At 40.0% G+C, this 20,934-nt stretch overlaps 1 protein-coding gene across 6 annotated transcripts in view; it reads left to right on the top strand.

Moving 5' to 3' along the window:
• Nucleotides 1-20,934, top strand: part of ltbp1 (latent transforming growth factor beta binding protein 1) — a 141,356-nt gene that overhangs the window by 52,012 nt on the left and 68,410 nt on the right. For 5 of the 6 annotated variants that reach the window (XM_053436746.1, XM_053436745.1, XM_053436744.1 and 2 more), the window contains 4 exons: nucleotides 6,714-6,881; nucleotides 16,377-16,577; nucleotides 18,228-18,526; nucleotides 19,293-19,395. In XM_053436746.1, the coding sequence (XP_053292721.1) occupies nucleotides 6,714-6,881; nucleotides 16,377-16,577; nucleotides 18,228-18,526; nucleotides 19,293-19,395 (771 nt within the window). The remainder of the gene's footprint in view (nucleotides 1-6,713; nucleotides 6,882-16,376; nucleotides 16,578-18,227; nucleotides 18,527-19,292; nucleotides 19,396-20,934) is intronic. The other variant, XM_053436747.1, reaches the window with a different exon arrangement.

Below are 20,934 nucleotides of genomic sequence, written 5' to 3'. Positions count from 1 at the left end.
GTGCCTGCCTGTGATGCAAATCGTCCATCCCCCAAGAAGGCTCAAATAATACAGGCAGTTTTTCTGTTATTCCTGTCTGGCAGTTTTGTTGCAGTATTATAAAGATTGCTAGGACTGTGGACCCTTTTACAATTATAAGTCTGTCTACACACATGCTAATTAAACATGACCCGACCCAGACACGACTGATTATATAATGTTGATCAAAACCCGCACAGGTCTATCGGTGAAGACCTCTATTTTGGCAGATATACTAAACTCTCATCCTACCATCATTCCTGTTCTTGGCAGTAGTGGAACCTGATGTGCAACGATTAATCGACATCGTCGACAAACATCGATGACAAAAATAGTCGACGACGAATTTACTCGTCGATGACTCGTTGGTTGCGTCATAGCGCGTGTTTTTCGTGCCGTGCAGCTGAACTAAACGTTGTTTCACCGGAGGTGCTGATGGAAGTAGCTGAGGAGTGAGCCATCTCGCTCCCTTCCTATCTCTGAAAGTCGCGCATATGCAAAAGAAACAAAACATGGACCAATGGCGAGGTCTGCTGCAACAGCATCGCGTGCCAGGAAGTCAATATTTCGGGAGAAAAAAAATAGGTGCAATATCTGTAGGGCGGACCTGCTCTCCATGGAAGCAGGATACGCGCATTTGAGGAGGAGTCACGATTGACATCTCCTCGGTAAGATAGCCTGTTAGCTAGCTTGCTATATAAACGTATACATACCTGTGCGCAGGATTCTACAATCCATTTAAAAAATATTGTTTAAACTTGTTTGCAACAAGTTTAAAAGCGTAATGTTATCCTATTGCCTGACAAACGTCTTTTTTAATTACCATTATGCAGTCCGAAGAAGACTGTAGTTTCGTTTGCTGATTCTTTCCCTGTCCTTTTTGCTCGTCAACGAAATTAACACTGCGGCTGATGTTGTACCCCTTGAAAACTGTGATAGTTTCTCATCATATCAGGCATACAGCCTTCGATTGGCCTTCGGTGAAAAAGTATTTTGCTGTCCACTCCGTGTTAAACACTCTGCACTCATTGTCCACTTTTCGTTTCCTTGATCCACTCATTTTACAGAAGGGAGATCATTTGCCCTTTCGAGCCCTATACACCACACTCCCGTTCAAATTTAATTTAGCTTTTTTTATCCAAAGCGACTTACAATAAGTGCATTCAACCCAGAGGGTACAAACCCAGAACAACAAGAAGCAAGAAAGTACAATTTCTTAAAAAATAAAGCAAAACCACAAAGTGCTATAGTGAGTGCTATTTAAGTGCTACTAAATTGTTTGTTTCAAAAAATTGTAAAAGTGCAATAGATGCCACTTGTAACCTTGATTAGAATAAACAGTTTTTACAAAATTGAAAGTTAATGAATTGAGGATTTATGTCAGTAGAGTATCTGACTAGGCATATTTTATGTCAGGGAGTCTTGTTGGATCAGCTGCCAGAGAGAAAAAAAGAAGAAAAAAAATGCCCCCCTGACCTCAGTAGTTATATGTTTCTATCCCTACCCACTATACTCTCTCCAGCCTCTCTAAAGTCTCAGCCTGAACATTTTCTTCTTTCAAGTTGATTGATGGCTATATTGCGGCTGGGATGCTCGTTTGACTCCCTTTCTATATGATCGACATAATCAAGGACCTCTGCCAACAACATGTGCATAGAGGCCTAGAATTGAAGTTAAGGGAAGTAGCAGAGCTTTTTTAGGATTCAGATAAATAATCTTGTTACTGTAGCTTTGCACCTGCTGCTCAGAACCATGTTAATTTAGTTTTGACATTGCAAAGATTTGTATGAATGTTATATGAATGTGCTGAACATTGAGGGGCATAACCAAATCCTTACAGAGCCAGTTCCAACTTAAAGTCAAATACTTAAACTCAATTGAAATTATCCCCAGATAAAACTACCTGTGTTTACTTTTTTTCAATGATCATGGCGCCCACCTTAGCAGATGTGTTTGCTTGCTTCCCTCCTGAACGCCATGTGTGTTTTATTGGACTTACAACAAGAACACTCTATTAGATATCGCCACGGTAGCAGAGCTTCACCTCAATGTTCGTTCAACACAAGACCACCGCCACCACCGTGAAGGCCCCCTGCACCAAGCTCAGGTGAATTGGTGACCAAAGGTGACTTTGCAGAGACGCAATCGAGGCAAGAGGGGGGACTCCATGCCAGGCTAAAAGCTTGTGCGAGCCGACCACCGCTACCCAGCCTCCTGCTAGCTAATGTCTAGTCAATGGAGAACAAACTTGATGAGCTGAGAGCAAGGATCATAACACAACAGGAAGTTAGGTACTGCTGTGCTTTAATTTTCACAGAGACTCGTCTGTTAGCCAAAGTGTTTGTCAACAACTCGTGGTGAGGAGACGTCCACAACCATTGTAGCTCTAGGCGAGGTAAAATGATATATCAGTCAATTTACACATTTCCCATTAATTCAGGATGTTTCCTAGCAATGCAAATGATCAGATGTTCAGGAAAAAGGGCAGTTAAAATATGATTGTTTTTAAAAAGTGGTCTTGTGTCTCACTTTACCCCAGCTTAGGGGTAAAGTAAGACAGACCAGAGAAATCAAGGGGGTAAGGTGATCCACTTACTTTTTCCACTTTAGAACTACCATAACAACACATGTTGTATTGTTTAAAATCCTGACAGCTAGATTGACAACGACACCTTCCAAAACTAATATCGGACTAGTTACAGAATCATGGGGATTGGTCAATTAAGCACATTTATGATTTTTATGATTAATGTGATATCTTGCACACCCTAGCTTACCTGCACATTGTTTCTCTGTCCAATTGGCAGGGACAGGGATATTGTTTTTCTCTGCGGATTCAAATGCCAGTTCACGGCACTTAACTGGAGCAAGGCCATGGAACTGGTCAGCTAGTTGTTTCAAGTGTTTGGCAAGCTCCTCCTCCATCTCATCTGTGAATATTCTCTTTGCCTCAGCTGTGCAGTAGCTAACCCAGGCTACTGATTTTACTTCCACTTTCTCTATTTTCTTTATGAATCTTTTGAGGGCTGTCTTATCAATATTTCTATCCCTTCCAGCTTTTCTTAAGGACTTGATTCCTTGCATGACCTTGCATCATCTCTGCGAGGGGTGTTTGGCCCCAGGTTGTCTTCCTGGTGTAGGTTCTTGGCATGATGGCTTTTCTACAATGTTTATGACATTAAAAATAAAATATAGGTAAAGTAATATTACACTACAATATGTTTTAGACTAAACTTAACTTGTGCATCATGTCTCACTTTACCCCACAGCTTTTGTCTCACTTTACCTCACAGCCATCATTTTAGAAAATCTCTTAGCAATTCAGGCTAAGGTTCAGCTAGCATCAATCACATGGTTTTATTAGTTGGAAGTTCACCAACATGTATGATATAAGTTGTTCTACCTGAATCAATTTGTTTTGACACAACAGTTGATTAAGTTCAAAGCAAGAAAATTTACTTTTACCTGCAATAAAAAAACATACTTTCCACAGCACCAGCACCAACTTCTCCTTCATGGCAAGGGGGGAATGGGAGGGGGTTGCAAACTTAATGGTCACATGACCACAAATGTGTTCCGTTGCCTAGATACAGGGGGTGTCTCACATTACCCCGCTCTCCCCTACAAGGAGAAACTGTACAGTTTCGACTCTACTGTCGATGCTGGGCGGATGTGGCTGGGTCTGCAATACATCACAGAGTATAAGGGCAACACCACAGGGATCACCCTGCCTGAATAGCTCAACTAATTCCACGCCAACTACAAGACCTCCAGCAGTGTGGAAACAGTATATTGACGTGGGTTGGCAAGTCTGGTGCCATGGTGTGAAGAGAACAATCTCAAACTCCACACGGACAAGACCAAGGAAATGATCATGGACATGAAAACGCAAAGGAGAACTCATTGGCCATTGTTCATCCGTGGGCTTGAGGAGGAGAGGGTAAGCAGCTTCAAATTCCTGTTCTTCTACATCAGTGATTACTTCACCTGGACTCTAAACACCCCCCAGCTGGTCAAGAAAGCACAACAACGGCTGTACTTCCTGACGAGGCTGAGGAAATCCGGGATGTCACCAAAGATCCTCAGCAACTTCTACAGCTGCATTGTTGAGAGAATCTTGACCAGCTGTATCACCATGTGGTATGGGAGCACCACTGGAATGGACCGCAAGCGCCTGCAGAGAGTGGTAAAGACTACTGAGAGGGTTAAGGCCTCTGTATGCTTCTCCGAGTCCGTTGCGGACTGATGGACGGACGTCGGACGGACCATTTTTGATTTATAGTTCTACGAGCCTTTTTGTTGTGAAAACAATTCACCGCCAGAACAGTAGATGGCGCAACGGAAGTCGAGCTTAGAGAAGCCTGCCTCATGAGGTATATAGAAGAAGTCCACGCTAGTTTATTTACGTCCTCCCAGCTCCTCACACACAGTGAACGATGGCAACTAACAGAAAAAGGATGTTGATGACGCGACAGTTTTTGCTGAAATAAAGTGACACCCAGCGTCACAATGCTTATGTTATCGTGTCTTAACGCAGCGGTTCCCCAGTCTTGTTTCCAAACTTCGTTGGTAATTCAACAGCTGCAACAGCTTGAAGCTTCCACACACAGTCAGCAGGGACACCCGATACTAACTACTACCAAGTGTTTGCTTCTAACCTGACGGTGTTTGAGAAACAGTGTCATGACAGCCGTGGGATTAAAGTCAGCGGGTTTTTGCGCTGTTCCCACCGCAGTTAGCATGGTGGCTAGCCCGCTAGCCCCGTTATGAAAGTTTGTTATAACCGTATGTGACCGTACACACATGCCGTAAGTGCTCTAACCAGCCACCGTCAGCCGGACAACGCCGCTGGCTTAACACACTTGTCACATTAATCATAGAGTCGTAGTTGTGATTTTTGTTTATTGTGATGTAGGGAATGGAACAGGAAGTTTGAGGTCCCGAAATGCTGGCGTTAGCGGACTAATCACAGCCAAGGGCTATCCGTGGGCTCTCTGCCATTTCGACGTGTAGTTAGAAAAATGAGAGCTGCACGAAAAGCTCTCCGAGGAGCCTCGGAGAGGCCCGGAGAGGGCGATCCACGTTAGAGAAGGCGGTCCTATCTGTCCGTGTCCGTCAAAACGGAGAAGCATACATTGGCCTTTACAAGTACATCACTACCCTCTCTGCAGGACGTCTACCACAGCAGAGTCCAAGAACATGCACCATTGTTAAGGCCTCACCCAGCCCCAACACAGTCTGTTATTGAAACATAAGGTGTTTCCTCACAGTACACACTATACGTAGTCTTATTAGTCTGATGTCACAGAAGCTCCGAATGTCTGGGCTGTGAGTCAAACTCATATTTTAGGTCAAACATCCATAAGTTGTTCTCAGCACAAGTTTGTTTTTTCAGGGCCCTGACAGATATATTTCCAAAAATATTTGGATTTGATTAAACTTGTCTCTCATGTTTTATTGCTGGGGATAAACTGAGACCAGTAAGTCATTGCCAAAAAGTTACTTTTTTGGTTTAAATGAACAGTAAAAAATGGTCAGAGACCTAGACACCATTTCTTAAACTAGGTTCTTAAAGGTCGAGTCTGTGATTTGACCACCGACAGAAGTGCAACAATGGGGCTAAAAATCCCCAGTTCTAAGAAAGTATAGAAAACAGAAACCAATTTCTAAAATTAAACTCTCAATGGCATTTCTATATATCCATAACTTAGATTAAGTTTAATTGTTTTGTTAAGCCTTAATATACAAATTGTGATTTTTGAATATGGGCTTTACATGTAAAATTGGATTGATTGATTAATTAACTAAATACATACATCACATACATAAGGTATATAATATCGGTATTTCCATTAATGCATAGGACATGCAATGTAATAATCTGCAGTGAGCAGCTTCAAACTTTTAAAATGTTCATAATCCTTTCACAGTACTTTGAGAAAGAACACAGTACTCTTCACTCTTCTCTCCTTCTTTTGAATCTGCTTTCAGGGCTGGGTTTGATGTGGGCGGGGGAGAAGACACAGCACACGGGGAGACGAGTAGATAAGCTTTTGTCTTACAGTGCTTCCAAGGGCTAGTGCGATTATGTCCTAATCTCCGTCTTGACTCAAAGAAACATAATTTCAGATCTTTTTTTTATTTGAAGTGCAAATGTTCACAAACCTCAAGAGTAAAAAGGAAGGAGGAAGAAAGAATTGAAAAGAGAGGAATGCAGAGGCATGGGCTAAAGGTGGCATGCTTGCTGTCTGTTTTGGAAGAAAGCTTGGCATGGTCAATATGCCAATATCCACCTCAGAGTCTTACAGGGTGATGAAGAATTGGAAGGCATCCCAGAGTTTTGTTTGCTGTCTTTCTGTCTCTCCCAGATTTTTCTTTTCTTTTTTTCTTTTTCTTTTTTTTTTTTTGCTGCTCACGCTTCACAGGCGCCACTGGACTTATGATCAGTGGAGGAGGAGGAGAAACAGATAGTATACGAGTGCCGGGAGCAGATTTTGTCATAGGTTTTTCCGAATTGAACAGTTGTTCTTTGTTGATTATTTGTTGTTGCTTTGACTGGAGCCTCCCCTGCAGATCTGTGACAAGCTCTAACCTGAAAGTGATCTAACATTTTCCGATGGATCAAAGAATAATCAGATCTCGTCTGCTTTTCCTACCCCTCATTGTCATGGTGTGCGCCATATTTTCGGCAACAGTGGGCAACCATACGGGAAGGATAAAGGTGGTCTTCACACCCACCATCTGCAAGTTAACCTGCATTGGAGGCAGGTGTCACAACAACTGTGAGCTGGGAAACACCACTACCATCATCAGTGAGAATGGCCATGCCACAGACACCCTGACAGCACCCAACTTCAGAGTAGGTAAGAAATCTTTTTTTACTTACCTTTTATACCATTTATACTATATAATTTATATATATTTTGCTTAAAGGAAAAATCTGCACTGACTTTCCTGCCACATGTGACTTCGGAGGGCATTTCATTGACTTACTATCATTTCCTGGAGACTCATCCTGACCCAAACCTTATCCTAACCATACCCATGTCTTAAGCATGTCTTAACCCTAAAGTGTAATAATTCACGTCATAGGGACTGGCTTTTTGTTGACATAAGTTAGACACGTTTTCATACTCTGACTTTGTGAACAGATTTAGGTCCCTACAAGAGGATTACACAAACACGCCTGGGGTATTCAGTTCAAATTAGAGATGTCCAGATATTTTATTTTACAATTATTTTAAATCTGGGCTGGAAATGTATCAGGGCCATTCTCATACACATGTGTGGGTTTAATTGGTGAACGAATGGTATTTGTTTTTTAATAAAGTTTCATTTGAAGTTACTTTTCTTACTTCTCTCTGACTCACATAACTCATCTGTCATGTCAAATCTCTCGTCTTTCCCTGGTGTGTCACCGACTCCGGTTGGAACAAATGGTCATCAGAATTCATAGATTTTAATGAGTGGCTTCACATTATATGGTTTACAACATATGCAATTGTTCTATGAGTTTTTTGGGATAGGAAAGCAGTGCCAGTCAAAACTGAACAATTTGTCTGGGTTTGGATAGGACAGCGTCTGGCTGCGGATCTAAACCAAGTTTGCCATGACCCATGACATATGGTGTACAGCAGAGGTCTTCAACAGGGGGTCCGTGACCCCTAGGGGGTCCGCGGAGGTACTGCAGGGGGGTCGCGAAATGTTTGGTTGATTAGAATTTTTTTAATGTAAAATTTTTTTTTTTTTTATTTTCTAACCAATTTTTTTTCACAAATTTAAATGTCTTTAAATACACATTAACATGCATCTGACATATTGAGAGGCTGATTTGACTCTCTGCCTGACAGCCTCCATCCGTCCAAGATTAGATAAGTTGTGTGCTACCCATCAGGGTCAGACATCTCACTGATGTGGGAGTATGTGTGTCATCCAGAGATGGCTTGAGGATTCACTATCTCTTCTACATGTATGTTTAAAATTAAAACATGAATCTGTGAATTACTTTAATAGCTCGGTGTTGTATGCAAGATGTATGTTTATAAATGGCAGTGGCATGGCAACCCTGTACCTAGCACATGTTTGAATTAAAAACATGACTATATGAGCCTGTGTTATATTTGAATAGCTTAGTATTGAATGCACAATAACAGGGTAGCTATGTTTATATATGGCACTAGGCCCAGCTTAATATAAAAGACAATTTTATACAATTTATATAGTAGGGGGTCCCTGCTCCATCTCTCCACCAGTTTTGGGGTCCTTGGCCTGAAAAACGTTGAAGACCCCTGGTGTACAGGGTTATACACATACCAGTTGTGATCTTATTCAAAGTCCTGCAAACTGCACTTACAAAATCTGACCTTCAGCCTGGGGTGCTTAGTGGGTTCATAAAACTACATGAGTCAGTATTTTAATATGAACCCATGATCTAATGATTATGTGTATTAATAAAGGAGGCGGTTGTAGTGATTAACTGTTCAGACCAGTTTTAGCTGCCTCCTGCATCCTGCTGTTGCCCAGATATCCTGTCACATTGTTTTATGGAGACAGTGGAAAGTGACAGGTATGACAGGGGAGAGAGAAATGATGCAGCAAGGCCTGGGCTGGATTTGTACTTAGGCTGCTGCAGTACCATGCTCTACCAGATGAGCCATCAGGAGACTTGTGTCTGATCTCCTTGTCAAGATGAGTCACAAATGTAGAGAATAACATGCTTAAGAGACACAGTCAGACCCTCTCTATACTTCAGCACAACTGTCCAATCACTGTAAAGGTTTTTGGTAATTGATTTTAATAGACAAAGGTCACTGAGGGCACTTGAATTGATACAAACATTTAAATTGAAGTTATTTGAATGTGCTGTTTTTGCTTGGAAAATGGGCTTCATTCTGCTGTCTTGTGTCATGCTCTCTGGCTGTTCAACTAAGTCATTACTTTCTCAGCTCATGGTCAAGGCATCTGTGTCAGTCTGAAACTAGCAAAAACTTGTATTGTGCGTTGTGTGACTTTGCAGCAGATATAAGATAAGGCCGATTTGTCTCACTTGTGTCATGATAGTCAGACTGACAACATACTTTATATTATTTTGCGTTGGTTTGAAGGCAGGAGAGCACATAGTCTGCATCACTGTTAAAAAAGTTCACATGTTTAAGCATCTCTCTCTTTGTTGTCTGCAAGCTTATGTAATACTGATGACATTATGAATATTTTATAAAATGTAAATGTTAACTGCGCTGTGTTGGGTCCCAGATTTGAGGGAATTGGGCCAGCCCTGGAATTAAACTTTTAGAAAGATGTAGGAACCCTAATAATGACAGGGGATGTATTCGGCCACTTTGAAGCACTGTTTTTGAGTAGTGTCTTCACATCTGTACATTTCAAATAAAGGCTCAGAGAATTTATATAAATCAAATAACCCTGTATGTCAGTCATTCAGTGGAGTTAGAGTGTAAAGGCCGAATTATAGTCCTGCGACTGCAACCGCGGAAGGCCACGCAGCTGCATCGACGGACTCGTTTTGGTTTAGAGAATTTTCCCACTTTGGATAACCAATATATCTGTATTTCTACCTGATTCATTTACAGGTTATAGTTATTTTTGGAACGCCAGATCCATTGTCAATAATGCTAGGGTGACATGTGTAGCATGATTAAACTGGGAGTAAATGTTTTCTAACTGAATGTATACAATAATGTAGCTATCTGAGGCAATCATGAAGAAGCTCCTGTGTAATGGAGCTCATGGGTGTTTCTCTAATGTGACGCACAAACCCAACAAGTCTGAACCTGCCTCAGTCCTTTGATTGGCGTCTCTGGCCCTGACATATGCAAGAACCTGGGAGGAGCAGAACAAGATGAATTCCTGTGTGACTCAGCTCCACAAATTAGTATAACTGGAGTAACATCGGCAACAGTACCTTTGTTAACATGGCCTGCAGGAATGATTTCTTCTGTTTACAGAAATGATTTCAATGATGTCAAGATTCACTAATGGCAGATATTAAAATTATTGTAGTGCTTTAGCATATGAGTCGATATTTGTGCTAACTTGGACCTGTGAATCTGACTCAATGACCGATGATCAAACGTCTTCATCCTGCTCTGACCTCTGAGAAGGTGGTCATACAACAGTCCAAAATGTGCAAAACTTGCTTTTTGATTACATTTTTTTTTATTGACTTCTATTTAGACAGAGTGAATGATCATTTTCTATGGTTTACCATCAGTCATAAAACAGAATTGAGTGCTATTTTTTCCTCTGCTATAACAAGGATGTATTATGACCTGTATTGTGATGTATCATGATTCATTTGAGCTCATGCCACTAGTGTGTGTGTGCGTGTTTGTGTATGCTAATTCATAGTTCTACATTTATTATTATTTATTTTAGGACTCCAGCAAAACAGCTTTGTAGGATTCACAGTTTGCAAACTCCTTGTTTGTCTCAGACTACCTTTTATGCAGCGGCTCACTTGAGCCTCTGAATGAAACAGGTGATATAGCTCAGGCCTCTTTAAGAGCCCTTCTGATTTGCTGAACATCCAGAAACCTGCTAAAGGGTAGCACACCCAACACCTGTTAGCAATGCTTCAGCCTCTTACTGCTCTTGTGAAAGCAAACTGTGAACCTAAGTTATTAATTTATTGGAAATGGATACTACTCATATCCATCTGTATGTGTTTGAGCCTGAATCTGATCCCAGGATGGAAGAGTGAACAAAACTGACATCCACAGATAAAAAGATTTTAGCAGGACATCTCTGCTCAGTGAATACTACGTCCATTTCCTGATTTTTGTGCAACATTTCAGATTTAATCCTTCGATCAAAATCTTTACTATACAGAAATAAACCTGACAAATTTTTATTTGTGGAAAATGAGACATTTAAAGTGGAAAACTTTCCTGTTAGATGAAAAGTTTCTTGTAAAATATTATTCTGCTGTTATTGTATGGTGGTGTACATTATACAACTCCAGTAGATTGTTCATTATAGTTTAAACCTATTTCACTTTGTACATCAGTTATGATGTAGCCTACTGAAATATCCAGAGATTTCATCAGTTGCTCCAGTCAGTACTCAGGTGGGTTTTCCTTGGAATTTAATGTCACTCTTTACTGTAGTGGCTCAGTGTTAGAGAAGAATTTAAGTAAACCACCAAAAACCAAAGCACTCAATACATCAGCATATATAAAAAGCTATAGGTTCTGTTAGTCAGAAATAGGGTTGCAAAGGGGCGGAACATTTCCGGTAAATTTCCGGAACTTTCCATGGAAATATTGAACTCAGTAATTTTGGGAATTTTGTAAAAAAAAATATTCGCAAATTAAACGCAATAAAAACATCATTCAAAACTCTATTCTAAAGATATATGGAATGCAGCACACGCTGCACGTTGAATTTCTCCATCATATGCACAGATAATTCCCAGGATCCTGTACACTACAGCAGGGCTATTGAGGCCTGCTGTAGTGTGTAGGAATAGTCAGGTAAGTTTTGATGATATAACTGGGGGAAATATATTAGCATGCTGATTGAGGATTGTTCATCTGTCCATCTAGCCTATTGCTATTCATTTATCTATCAATGTAAAATATTTTTAAAGACGATTCCAATTGTTTGGCCAACTATTTATATCTCTGGCATTGCATTAGTGTTTTTTTACAAGCTTTTTTTCTCATCTTATTCTACAGAACACTTCCACTATCTCATGTGTGGAGACATTACGCCCCAGTCAATGTAGAAGGAAAGGCCGTGTACATTTGCAAATACTGTGCAAAGACCTATGTTGAGTGACACAAAGATCCAGAAGCATATAGTCAAGTGCCCAAAGTTTCTTCAGGGCTCAAATCAGCCTATGACAAAACAAAATGTTTATATTTATGTCTTTATATGACAAGGTAAATATAGTTAGTATAAATTACCCACACAATTTCCAGTATATTCCCGTATATTCCCATGGAAAGTTTCCCACTTGGAATATTCCCGGAATTTTTGCAACCCTAGTCAGAAATAGAAAAACTGTAAATTAGGCATACGTTTCATTATTTTCTAAGCAGCTGTTGACATTGTGATCGTGCATGTTGCAGAAGCGAAGGCTGCAGAACCTGCAAAACAGTTTCTTCACATTGCACCTGGATCTGATGGGAGGTAGATAAATAGAGCTTCAGACTCGAGAGCCTGTCCAGGCTTGCTTCGTTCCTCCTTTTCCCTCAGTCTTTCTTTCCTTCCTTTCTTACTCTGTTTTCCTCGTCCCTGTGACAGGGTGCAGACCTGGGCAGATGAAAGTTTTTTTGCCGCTAAGATTAAGTGTAAGAGACAAGGCATACTAAATCGCCCCTGTCTTGTTTATCACACTTACCTGATGAGAGCGGGGGAGAGGGAAGAGTGTTGATTTATGAATTAGTAGAAGGAAAGGTTGGATCTATTTCAACATGCTCACATACCATGATGACATGAGGGGCTTCACATTGATACAAAAATTGACAATATAAGGCTTGGGAAATGGATTTAACAGGGTTTGGATGGTTTAACCTTTTAAATTGAGCTCTTTAGGACAGCGATTATCCAAAAAGCACAGAAGAGTCTGGTCTGTGGTCTCCAGCCACTGGTTTCAAGAAACATGTGGAGAACACAATATGCTGATCGATGATGATGATCGTCTCTCACCTGTACGTATTGTTTGTTTCCTAAGTAGCCTCAAATTAATGGTGAGTTACTGAATGAATAAACTGTTCAATTTGATACATCTTTATAATAGAATAGGGGAGAGCGGGGTAATGTGAGACACCCCCTGTATCTAGGCAACAGAACACATTTGTGGTCATTTTACCATTATGTTTTCAAGCCCCTCCCATTCCCCCCTTGCCATGAAGGAGAAGTTGGTGCTGGTGCTGTGGAAAGTATGTTTTTTCACAAAACATAAATTTTCTTGCTTTGAACTTAATCAACTGTTGTGTCAAAACAAATTGAGTCAGGTAGAAAAACTTATATCATACATGTTGATGAACTTCCAACATATAAAACCATGTGATTGATGCTAGCTGAAGATTAGCCTGAATTGCTAAGAGATGTTTGTTTTTCTAAAACGGTGGCTGTTGGGTAAAGTGGGACAAACGCTGTGAACCATGAAGCACAAGTTAAGTTTATTCTTAAACATATTGTAGTGTTATATTACATTATATATGTTATATTTTTTATGTCATAAACATTGCAGAAAAGCCATCATGCCAAGAAATTATACACCAGGAAGACAACCTGGGGCCAAACATGTCATGCGAGGAAAGAAGTCCTTAAGAAAAGCTGGAAGGGATAGAAATATTGATAAGACAGCCCTCAAAAGATTCATAAAGAAAAAAGAGAAAGGGGAAGTAAAATCAGTAGCCTGGGGTGCAGTAGCTGAGGCAAAGAGAATATTCACAGATGAGATGGAGGAGGAGGAGCGTGCCAAACACTTGAAACAATTAGCTGACCAGTTCCATGGCCTTGCTCCAGTTAAGTGCCGTGAACTGGCATTTGAATACGCAGAGAAAAACAAAATATCCCTGTCCCTGCCAATTGGACAGAGAAACAATGTTCAAGGTAAGCTAGGGTGTGCAAGAGATCACATGAATCATAAATGTGCTTAATTGACCAATCCCCCTGATCTGTTACTAGTCCGATATCAGTGGTTGTCAATCTAGCTGTCGGGATTTTAACTTTTAACACTGTGGGAGCCTGGCCTTGCAAGAGTGAACAGTGGGTACACAAAACTGGAAAAAGAGCAGTCAGACGCAGGGGTTGTGATGAATAAAACTCAGGAGTTTATTTAAACTGAGAGGGAAAGGGGAGAGGGCTTATAAAGGTAACTCCACAAGCTCTTCCTGGTCCAATAGAGAGAGAGACAGCAGTTAATCCTCCCACCCATCCAGCACCACGCCCCTTGATTTCCTCTGTCTGGCTGTCCTCAGCCATGTGGGGCACTGCTTACCGGCTGGGCCCTCACACCACATGTGTTGTTATGGTAGTTTAAAGTGGAAAAAGTAAGTGGACCACTTTACCCCATAGCTGGGGTAAAGTGGGACACAAGACCACCTTTTTAAAACAATCATATTTTCTCTACCTTTTGTCCTGAAGACATTCTGATCATTTCCATTGCTAGAAAACATCCTGAATTAATGGGAAATGTGTACATTTTACTGATTTTAGCTCGCCTAGAGGGGATCAAATGTAAAAAATGTCCCACATTACCCCGCTCTCCCCTAGTTTAAATTAATTTCATAGTTTCTTTATTTAAGCCAAGGTTCTTATTTATTTTCTTATTAATTTTTTCATAATTCTTTAAAAAAATTGGTTCTATTGACATGCATAAAGCAAGGTGATTCAGTTTTTTTTTGCCTAATTAAAGTGTCCCAGATTACGAAGTGACCTGTCCCAGATGATCAAACTCAGGCAGAATTTTCCTTATTGGCCTAAAGAAAACTAAAAGCTGTGCTGTGTCACCTCTGAGTATGATATCATCATTCTTTCTTCTATTGTGGTTACAAAACTTCTTAAGGATTACAGAAAGTTATAGTATGTTGATCCAATGTGTAAAACAGATATCGGAATAAGTCACAGAAATAAAAATTGCAAGAAATGATTAACCAAATTTACCCTGTATATATATATGTATGTATATATATATATATATATATATATACACACTGTATATTAGGGGATACCTTCATCTTTATCCTTTATCAGGGTGAACCTGCCTGGCCCCTTGTCGGTACTGAGGTGCATTACTCCGCCGGTCAACAAGAGATTCTTTGCTTCTGCTCTTTTCTAATCACTCACACTTAGAGCTGATCTTTATAAAAATCTGAATGCCATGTAGACTGACTATGACGTAAATTCTGGTCGTAATCCCATTCGACGCACTCTAGCTTATAGTTTCTGACATAGAGGAACCACAACAGATCGCAGATTTTTTGGGACGGTAGACATGCCAGATACCCAAATTAACGTGTAGAAGCACTACAAAAGTGGAATTTTCATAAATGTCCCCTTTAAAGGAAGGTAGCTTTCAACAAAACATATTTAAACAGCTAGTAGCAGACTAATAAAGTGAAATGCTAAATTAACAATACAGAAATCAAAACTCCAACAAAAGACAAAATGGTGTTAAGAGGAGGATGAATGAGCCCTCTTCAGCACCAGGATGGGCTGTCTCCAAGTATAATCTACTTGGAGACGGTGGCCAGCTGCCACAATATCAGTTGTCAACAGTGACTATGTGGTCATGGTTTTCTTTTTCTAGCTTCATGAAATATTGCTACTGAGCCTCTGAATTCATGCATTTTTATTGCCAAATAGGCGAGAAAGATAAACTTCATAAGAAGCATAGAAAATCTGTAGCACTGCATTCCAATAGACAACATTATTAAAAACTAATTACTGCAATCAATAAACTGAATTTAGATAGCACAATGTAAACACTTCATGTGCAAATTAAAGTCACTGACAAGACCTACGATTATATAAATAAATTAAACATTTGTTTACAACATTCACATTGAGAGACTAATGCAAAGCCAAACAACAGAAAATACAACAATAAAAGAAAGTTCAAATAAATTTCAAATAAGTTTCAGTAAAACAATGTAGATCATAGAGTATAAATATAAGTAATAAAAGTACACAATTATAAAACACTATCAAGCCAGAATAAAATTGTGGATTATTTATTTACTCTTAAATCTTCAATCCTGAGCATTTTGTACTGCACAAAGTCAGCAAGCCTCTCTCCCACTGTCACAGACACTGTAACTGTCAAATATAGAATGAAACAATTTATGAAAAATGTGAAATATTTGTGTTTTGATAAACTGGTTTTGAAAAAAACAAGGATGGGAAGTATTGTTAGAAGGTGATGGTAGAGGCTCCAACAGAGTTTAAGTAGAGATCTTGAATCAGAAACCAAACAGGTTGTCTGTAAATACTGACCATTTACCATGTCATAGATGTCTGGTGAAACTGTGCGGTTACTAACAGACAATAACTCTTTTAAAATATCTATTTCACTGTTCATTTTCAGTGATTGTTCCCTGACAGCAAATCTTTAATCTTAATGTACAGAGGTGGTTAACATGCATGTGACGTCTTGGATTTCCTGAGCTTTCTATGTGCATCAAATGCATCATAAAAAACATTTCAGATACGCTACCCAGTCTGATCCTCATGTTCAGAAGGATAATTATTGACAGCTGTGTTAAAAAGTCACACACATGTGAATCCAAACACACTCACAAGTACAGTTTGAAAAAGTTATTTTTCTTGGTGTGTGTTTGCGGGGTCATTTATACATTCACATAATGGCTTTCTTGTTCTATTTTCAGTGGTTTGTCACCTTCCATGTATAAATGGTGGAAAGTGCAGCTCTAGGGACAAGTGTCAGTGTCCTCCCAACTTTACTGGAAAGTTCTGCCAGATGCCGGTTCAGAATGTACGACAGCAGCAGCAGGCAGGCGGCTACAGCCAAACTCAGGTCCACTCCACACACACGCTGCCACTGACCTACAGCAACAGCCAGAGTAACGGTGAGTGTAAGGCAAAGACTGTGATACCAGGGGCAGAGTGACAGCTGTGAGCTGTATGGAAGATGTCGCTGGAAAAAGTAGTCTTTCCTGTCCCTTATCGCTCAGTTTTCTCAAAAGGAAGCATGTTTTAGCTCATTTACTTCTCGTTACGCTTTTCAAAGGCTTCATGGAACACTGTGACAAATGTAAACTGCTGCAGCTCTGGTGGGTGGTCAACAATCATGTTAAGTAGAATATAATTAGTGGTAAATGGGCTAAAGCAGGTGTACACACACTACTGTAAGTAACACAACCCCTGTTTCCTACAATATAACTTGTTTAATCTTAAATCATTGAACCATTTTAAGATCAATTCATTATATAATGTGTCCGTTTGTTCTGGTGCACTTTTAGCTTAGTGTGTTTTAGTTAAGCAAGCTATTGAGATTTTTACCTCTAATAGATACAGCAATTACATATTGTTATTTGTGAGAAAATGTGTTGATACTTTCTGACTTTCTGAAAACCTGTTGTCTCCTCCTCTATCCATTCTTCAAGATACAGGGTGAGAGGAATCACATGAATCATGTGATCATGTTAAAAGGAAAATATTTCAAATTAATTATTATTTTTATTCAACCATTATTAAGCGTTTCTTCTATCTATCAGTGTATCGAGCAACTCAGTATCCAATCACATCCAAACACACTGCTCCTAAGAGTAGACAAAAATGATGATGATATACTGAAGTTACACTAAAGGAAAAAGTTGAGGCAGAGGAACAGAGACTGGCAACAATGCATACCGTGGACTAATTAAATACAAAAACTGAGACACTGACGTCAGGTGTAATCTGTTTGAACAGATTTTGCATGTGAATATATCTAAAATCGGTAAGCAAAGGAGAGGATTTTACGTAAGAAGCCTTCTGGTTTCCGTTTCTAGTTTGACAAATCAAGTCCATCATCAGACGATAATGCCTCCAGGCTAAAGGTGTAACTATTATACATAACAGCTGGTTCAGTTTAATATTTTAGAAGTAGAATTTTCGCCTTTCCTTCCCTTACAGCACAGCGTTATGCTTGTCTTGAAAAAAACTGTTTTGTAGTTATGGAACAATTAGTTGACTTAAAAGTAATATAGTAATTCAGTTTAACTAAATTTGATTCATGTGAGGTTAACATAAGGATTACAAGGACATTCAGGAACACAAGCACAAACTTTGGCCATTAACAGACGAATCACCAAAGAAGAATGGAGGTACTGATAATAAAGCTAGGGTTGGTAATACTTGAAAAGCTAGCAAGATTATACTACACATTAAAAAAATGCAACCAATACATCCCAGCCCCTCCCATATGCCTTCTTGTCAAAACTGCGCACAAATGCATGTGCAGTGGCTGACAACAGCTAGAGGCCTAAAATCTAAGCTATTCGCCTGTGGCGAACATGGTTGTAGTGTGCACAGTTTTTAAACACCGTAACTCCCTCCATTATCAGAGTGTGTTGGTTGACAGCAAAGATAGCAACTGTTCCTGACGACGATTAAGTACATCTTTAATAATAATTACGATTAGTTGTGTGTCCTATCAAAAGTGCTGCGCTTTGCAGCACTTTTGCAGCTTTTTTTCTCAGAAATATGTTAACACTCATGTTGACTTGTGTCTCCAGTGTTCAATCCCAGTGTCGTCAACATCCATATCAAACATCCTCCAGAAGCCTCTGTCCAGGTTCACCAGGTGTCCCAGCTGGACAATTTCCACAACAACGGCCACCAGCTGAAAGGTTCCCAGTCAGGCTCCTCTTCATCTACCAGCTACAATTACCACCTCACAGACAGCAGCCAGAAGATCCAGCATCACGGATATAACATAGTTTATCCGGGCCAGCACGGCTACCAGGTCCCTCAGTACCAGCCTGTTACCTCACACACACTGGGCCGCTGCTTCCAGGAGACTACAGGCAGTCAGGTACACTGTCAGACATTCCGACTGTGTTTTAGCTCTGTGTAAGTCCAGAACATCTCATGGAACAAGTAAGACTCACTATTAATGAACTTGCTGCAAAATGTAAATTCAGCCAATACAATTAAAACTAGGTTGAGACAGGTTACATGACATAGTATGAAATACAAAACAATCAAGCTGTCTATTACAATGATAAGGAGACAGTTACAGTGTTTTTCCTCCTACTGAGGTCCTGTAGTGATGCTGCCATCTAGCATCAAGTACCTTAACAAATAGATATTCTTCTTTCTAGGAAAATATGTGATAAAGTGAACAAATATTTTAAAAATTTAAATAACAGTTTAATCCGTAGTGCATCCGGTAAAAAGAAAATATCTAAGACCGATCCAGTCTAGACTAACACAAAAATTAAAAGCAATCAGACCAGAAAAGGCGTTTAAAATCCAAAAAAAGCAATGTCGTTTGGTATTGATATCAAGCACTGCAGATGAGGGGTGTAAAATGAAAAGCTGATTTATTAATGAGTTTCAGAAAAGGTCATGAATCACATGTCACAATCACCAAGTCACATTTTACAGAGCAAATGTTGCCATAAAGATATGGCTCTGTCAGGGAGGGAGGGGTGGAGATGAAGGGGTGTAATGTGCTCTGCAAGTGTCCTTCTATCATATATAAATAATAATTGATCCTCTTCCATCCCTGTCTTCCTCTACCACTGTGTTACATGTATCACATGTATCACATGTATCACATGTATCACATTTAACAGTGTGGGAAGGCTCTGCCAGGTCTCACTAAGCAGGAGCAGTGCTGTGGAACCATCGGGACATCCTGGGGCTTCCACAAATGCCAGAAGTGTCCAAATAAACCATGTAAGTGCAACTACTTTCTTTAGTTGTTTTTATACCTCTTTGCTCTGCCTGCACTGAGGAACAATGTTTTTATTCACTTGAACTCAAAAGTGATCTGATTTGATTTTGGTTTCTGGAGGTCAAAGGTCAGAATCAAATAAGGACCTCTTAAATAAAAATGTGCATGCTTTCACATCGGGCACATACATTCACTGAAACACAAGCATCAACTCACTTGATTTTGGTAGCCAAAGGTCAAGGTCACAGTGGGGATATTTTTTAAGATCAGCTAAAGTGAATGAAATCAAATTTGGTACAAACTGAATTTCATTACTTTTGGCACAATTAATTGATACTCAAGGATGACATGATTAGAATTAAGTGGTCAAAGGTCAATGTCATTTTTACACCATTCTGAATGTAATATCTTACGAACACGTCAAGGGGATTCTTTGGCACACATGTTCACTCAGCCTCACTGATTAACTGATTAGACTTCGGTGGTCAAAGGTCAAGGTCACAATGGCCTCACAAAAGATGTTTTTAAGGGCTTGAATGTGACATCTGAAGACAACCTTGAGGTAATTTTTGTTTTGGGCTGGGTTTAAAAGACAGGTGACTTTCACCCCAAGAGATATTTCCAGAGAGGAAAAGCACTGAAACATCTTGGTGGTACGCGGTGCTGGCCTCTGCCTCCCAGCTCTTTTTAGAGACGTTGTTACCTAGCTAAACTGAATGTGTGGTTGTGTGTGTGTGTGTGGGGGGGGTTGGGAGGAGGGGGGGGGGGGGGGATAGCCTGCCTGAATGTGGCTGTGCTTTTTATGATGTAGCTGGTTATTCAACCCAATTCCCTTTATAGATCTATGGAACATGGGTATTGAATGTAGGGCAAGATAAGCCATGTCATGGTGTAAGAGCTAGAATACAATCCTACAGTTCCCCTAGGAGACAGGTGGTACTTTAATGTGAATAAATCAATAAATAGGCCATAACGTACACCTGTATATAACCCCAAAAATGTATTACTCAAATGATCCAGTTTGGTCTTGTTTGTGCCAACACAATTAAGGTTATGTGAATTTAGTGGCATCTAGTGATGAGGTTTCAGATTGCAACTAATTAAATTCCTGTGACCCCGGCCCTCCCCTTCAAAATATCTAAAAGAGGCTTTAGAGGTATAGTTCACTGAAAAATTTAAATTCACTCATTATCTACTCACCACTTTGCCGATGAAGGGTCGGGTGAAGGCTTTGTGTCAAAAAAACACTTTGGGATTTTCAGGGGTAAAAACCATTCCAAATCCAATACAATTAAAGTAACTGGGGGACCAAATAAAAAAAAAACACAGAAAAAATACATAAAATGCCTCCATACTACTCATATGGTGTGTTCCAAGTGCCCTTGAGCCCCGACATTCAAATTTGACTCGAGACAGAGTCATTTATACCATGTTTTTAGCCTAAATGTCCTCTGTTATACTTCTGCCTGGAGCCACATTCCCGTTCGTGCACACAAGTGCACACAAGCTCTCGCCCAAGGGTGTGCCCGGGTTGTGCGTCC

Source organism: Pleuronectes platessa, chromosome 12, assembly GCF_947347685.1.
Source record: "Pleuronectes platessa chromosome 12, fPlePla1.1, whole genome shotgun sequence".
NCBI classification, from domain to species: domain Eukaryota; kingdom Metazoa; phylum Chordata; class Actinopteri; order Pleuronectiformes; family Pleuronectidae; genus Pleuronectes; species Pleuronectes platessa.
Note: the sequence above shows the minus strand (reverse complement) of the source record. Positions and strands in the feature narration are given on the sequence as shown.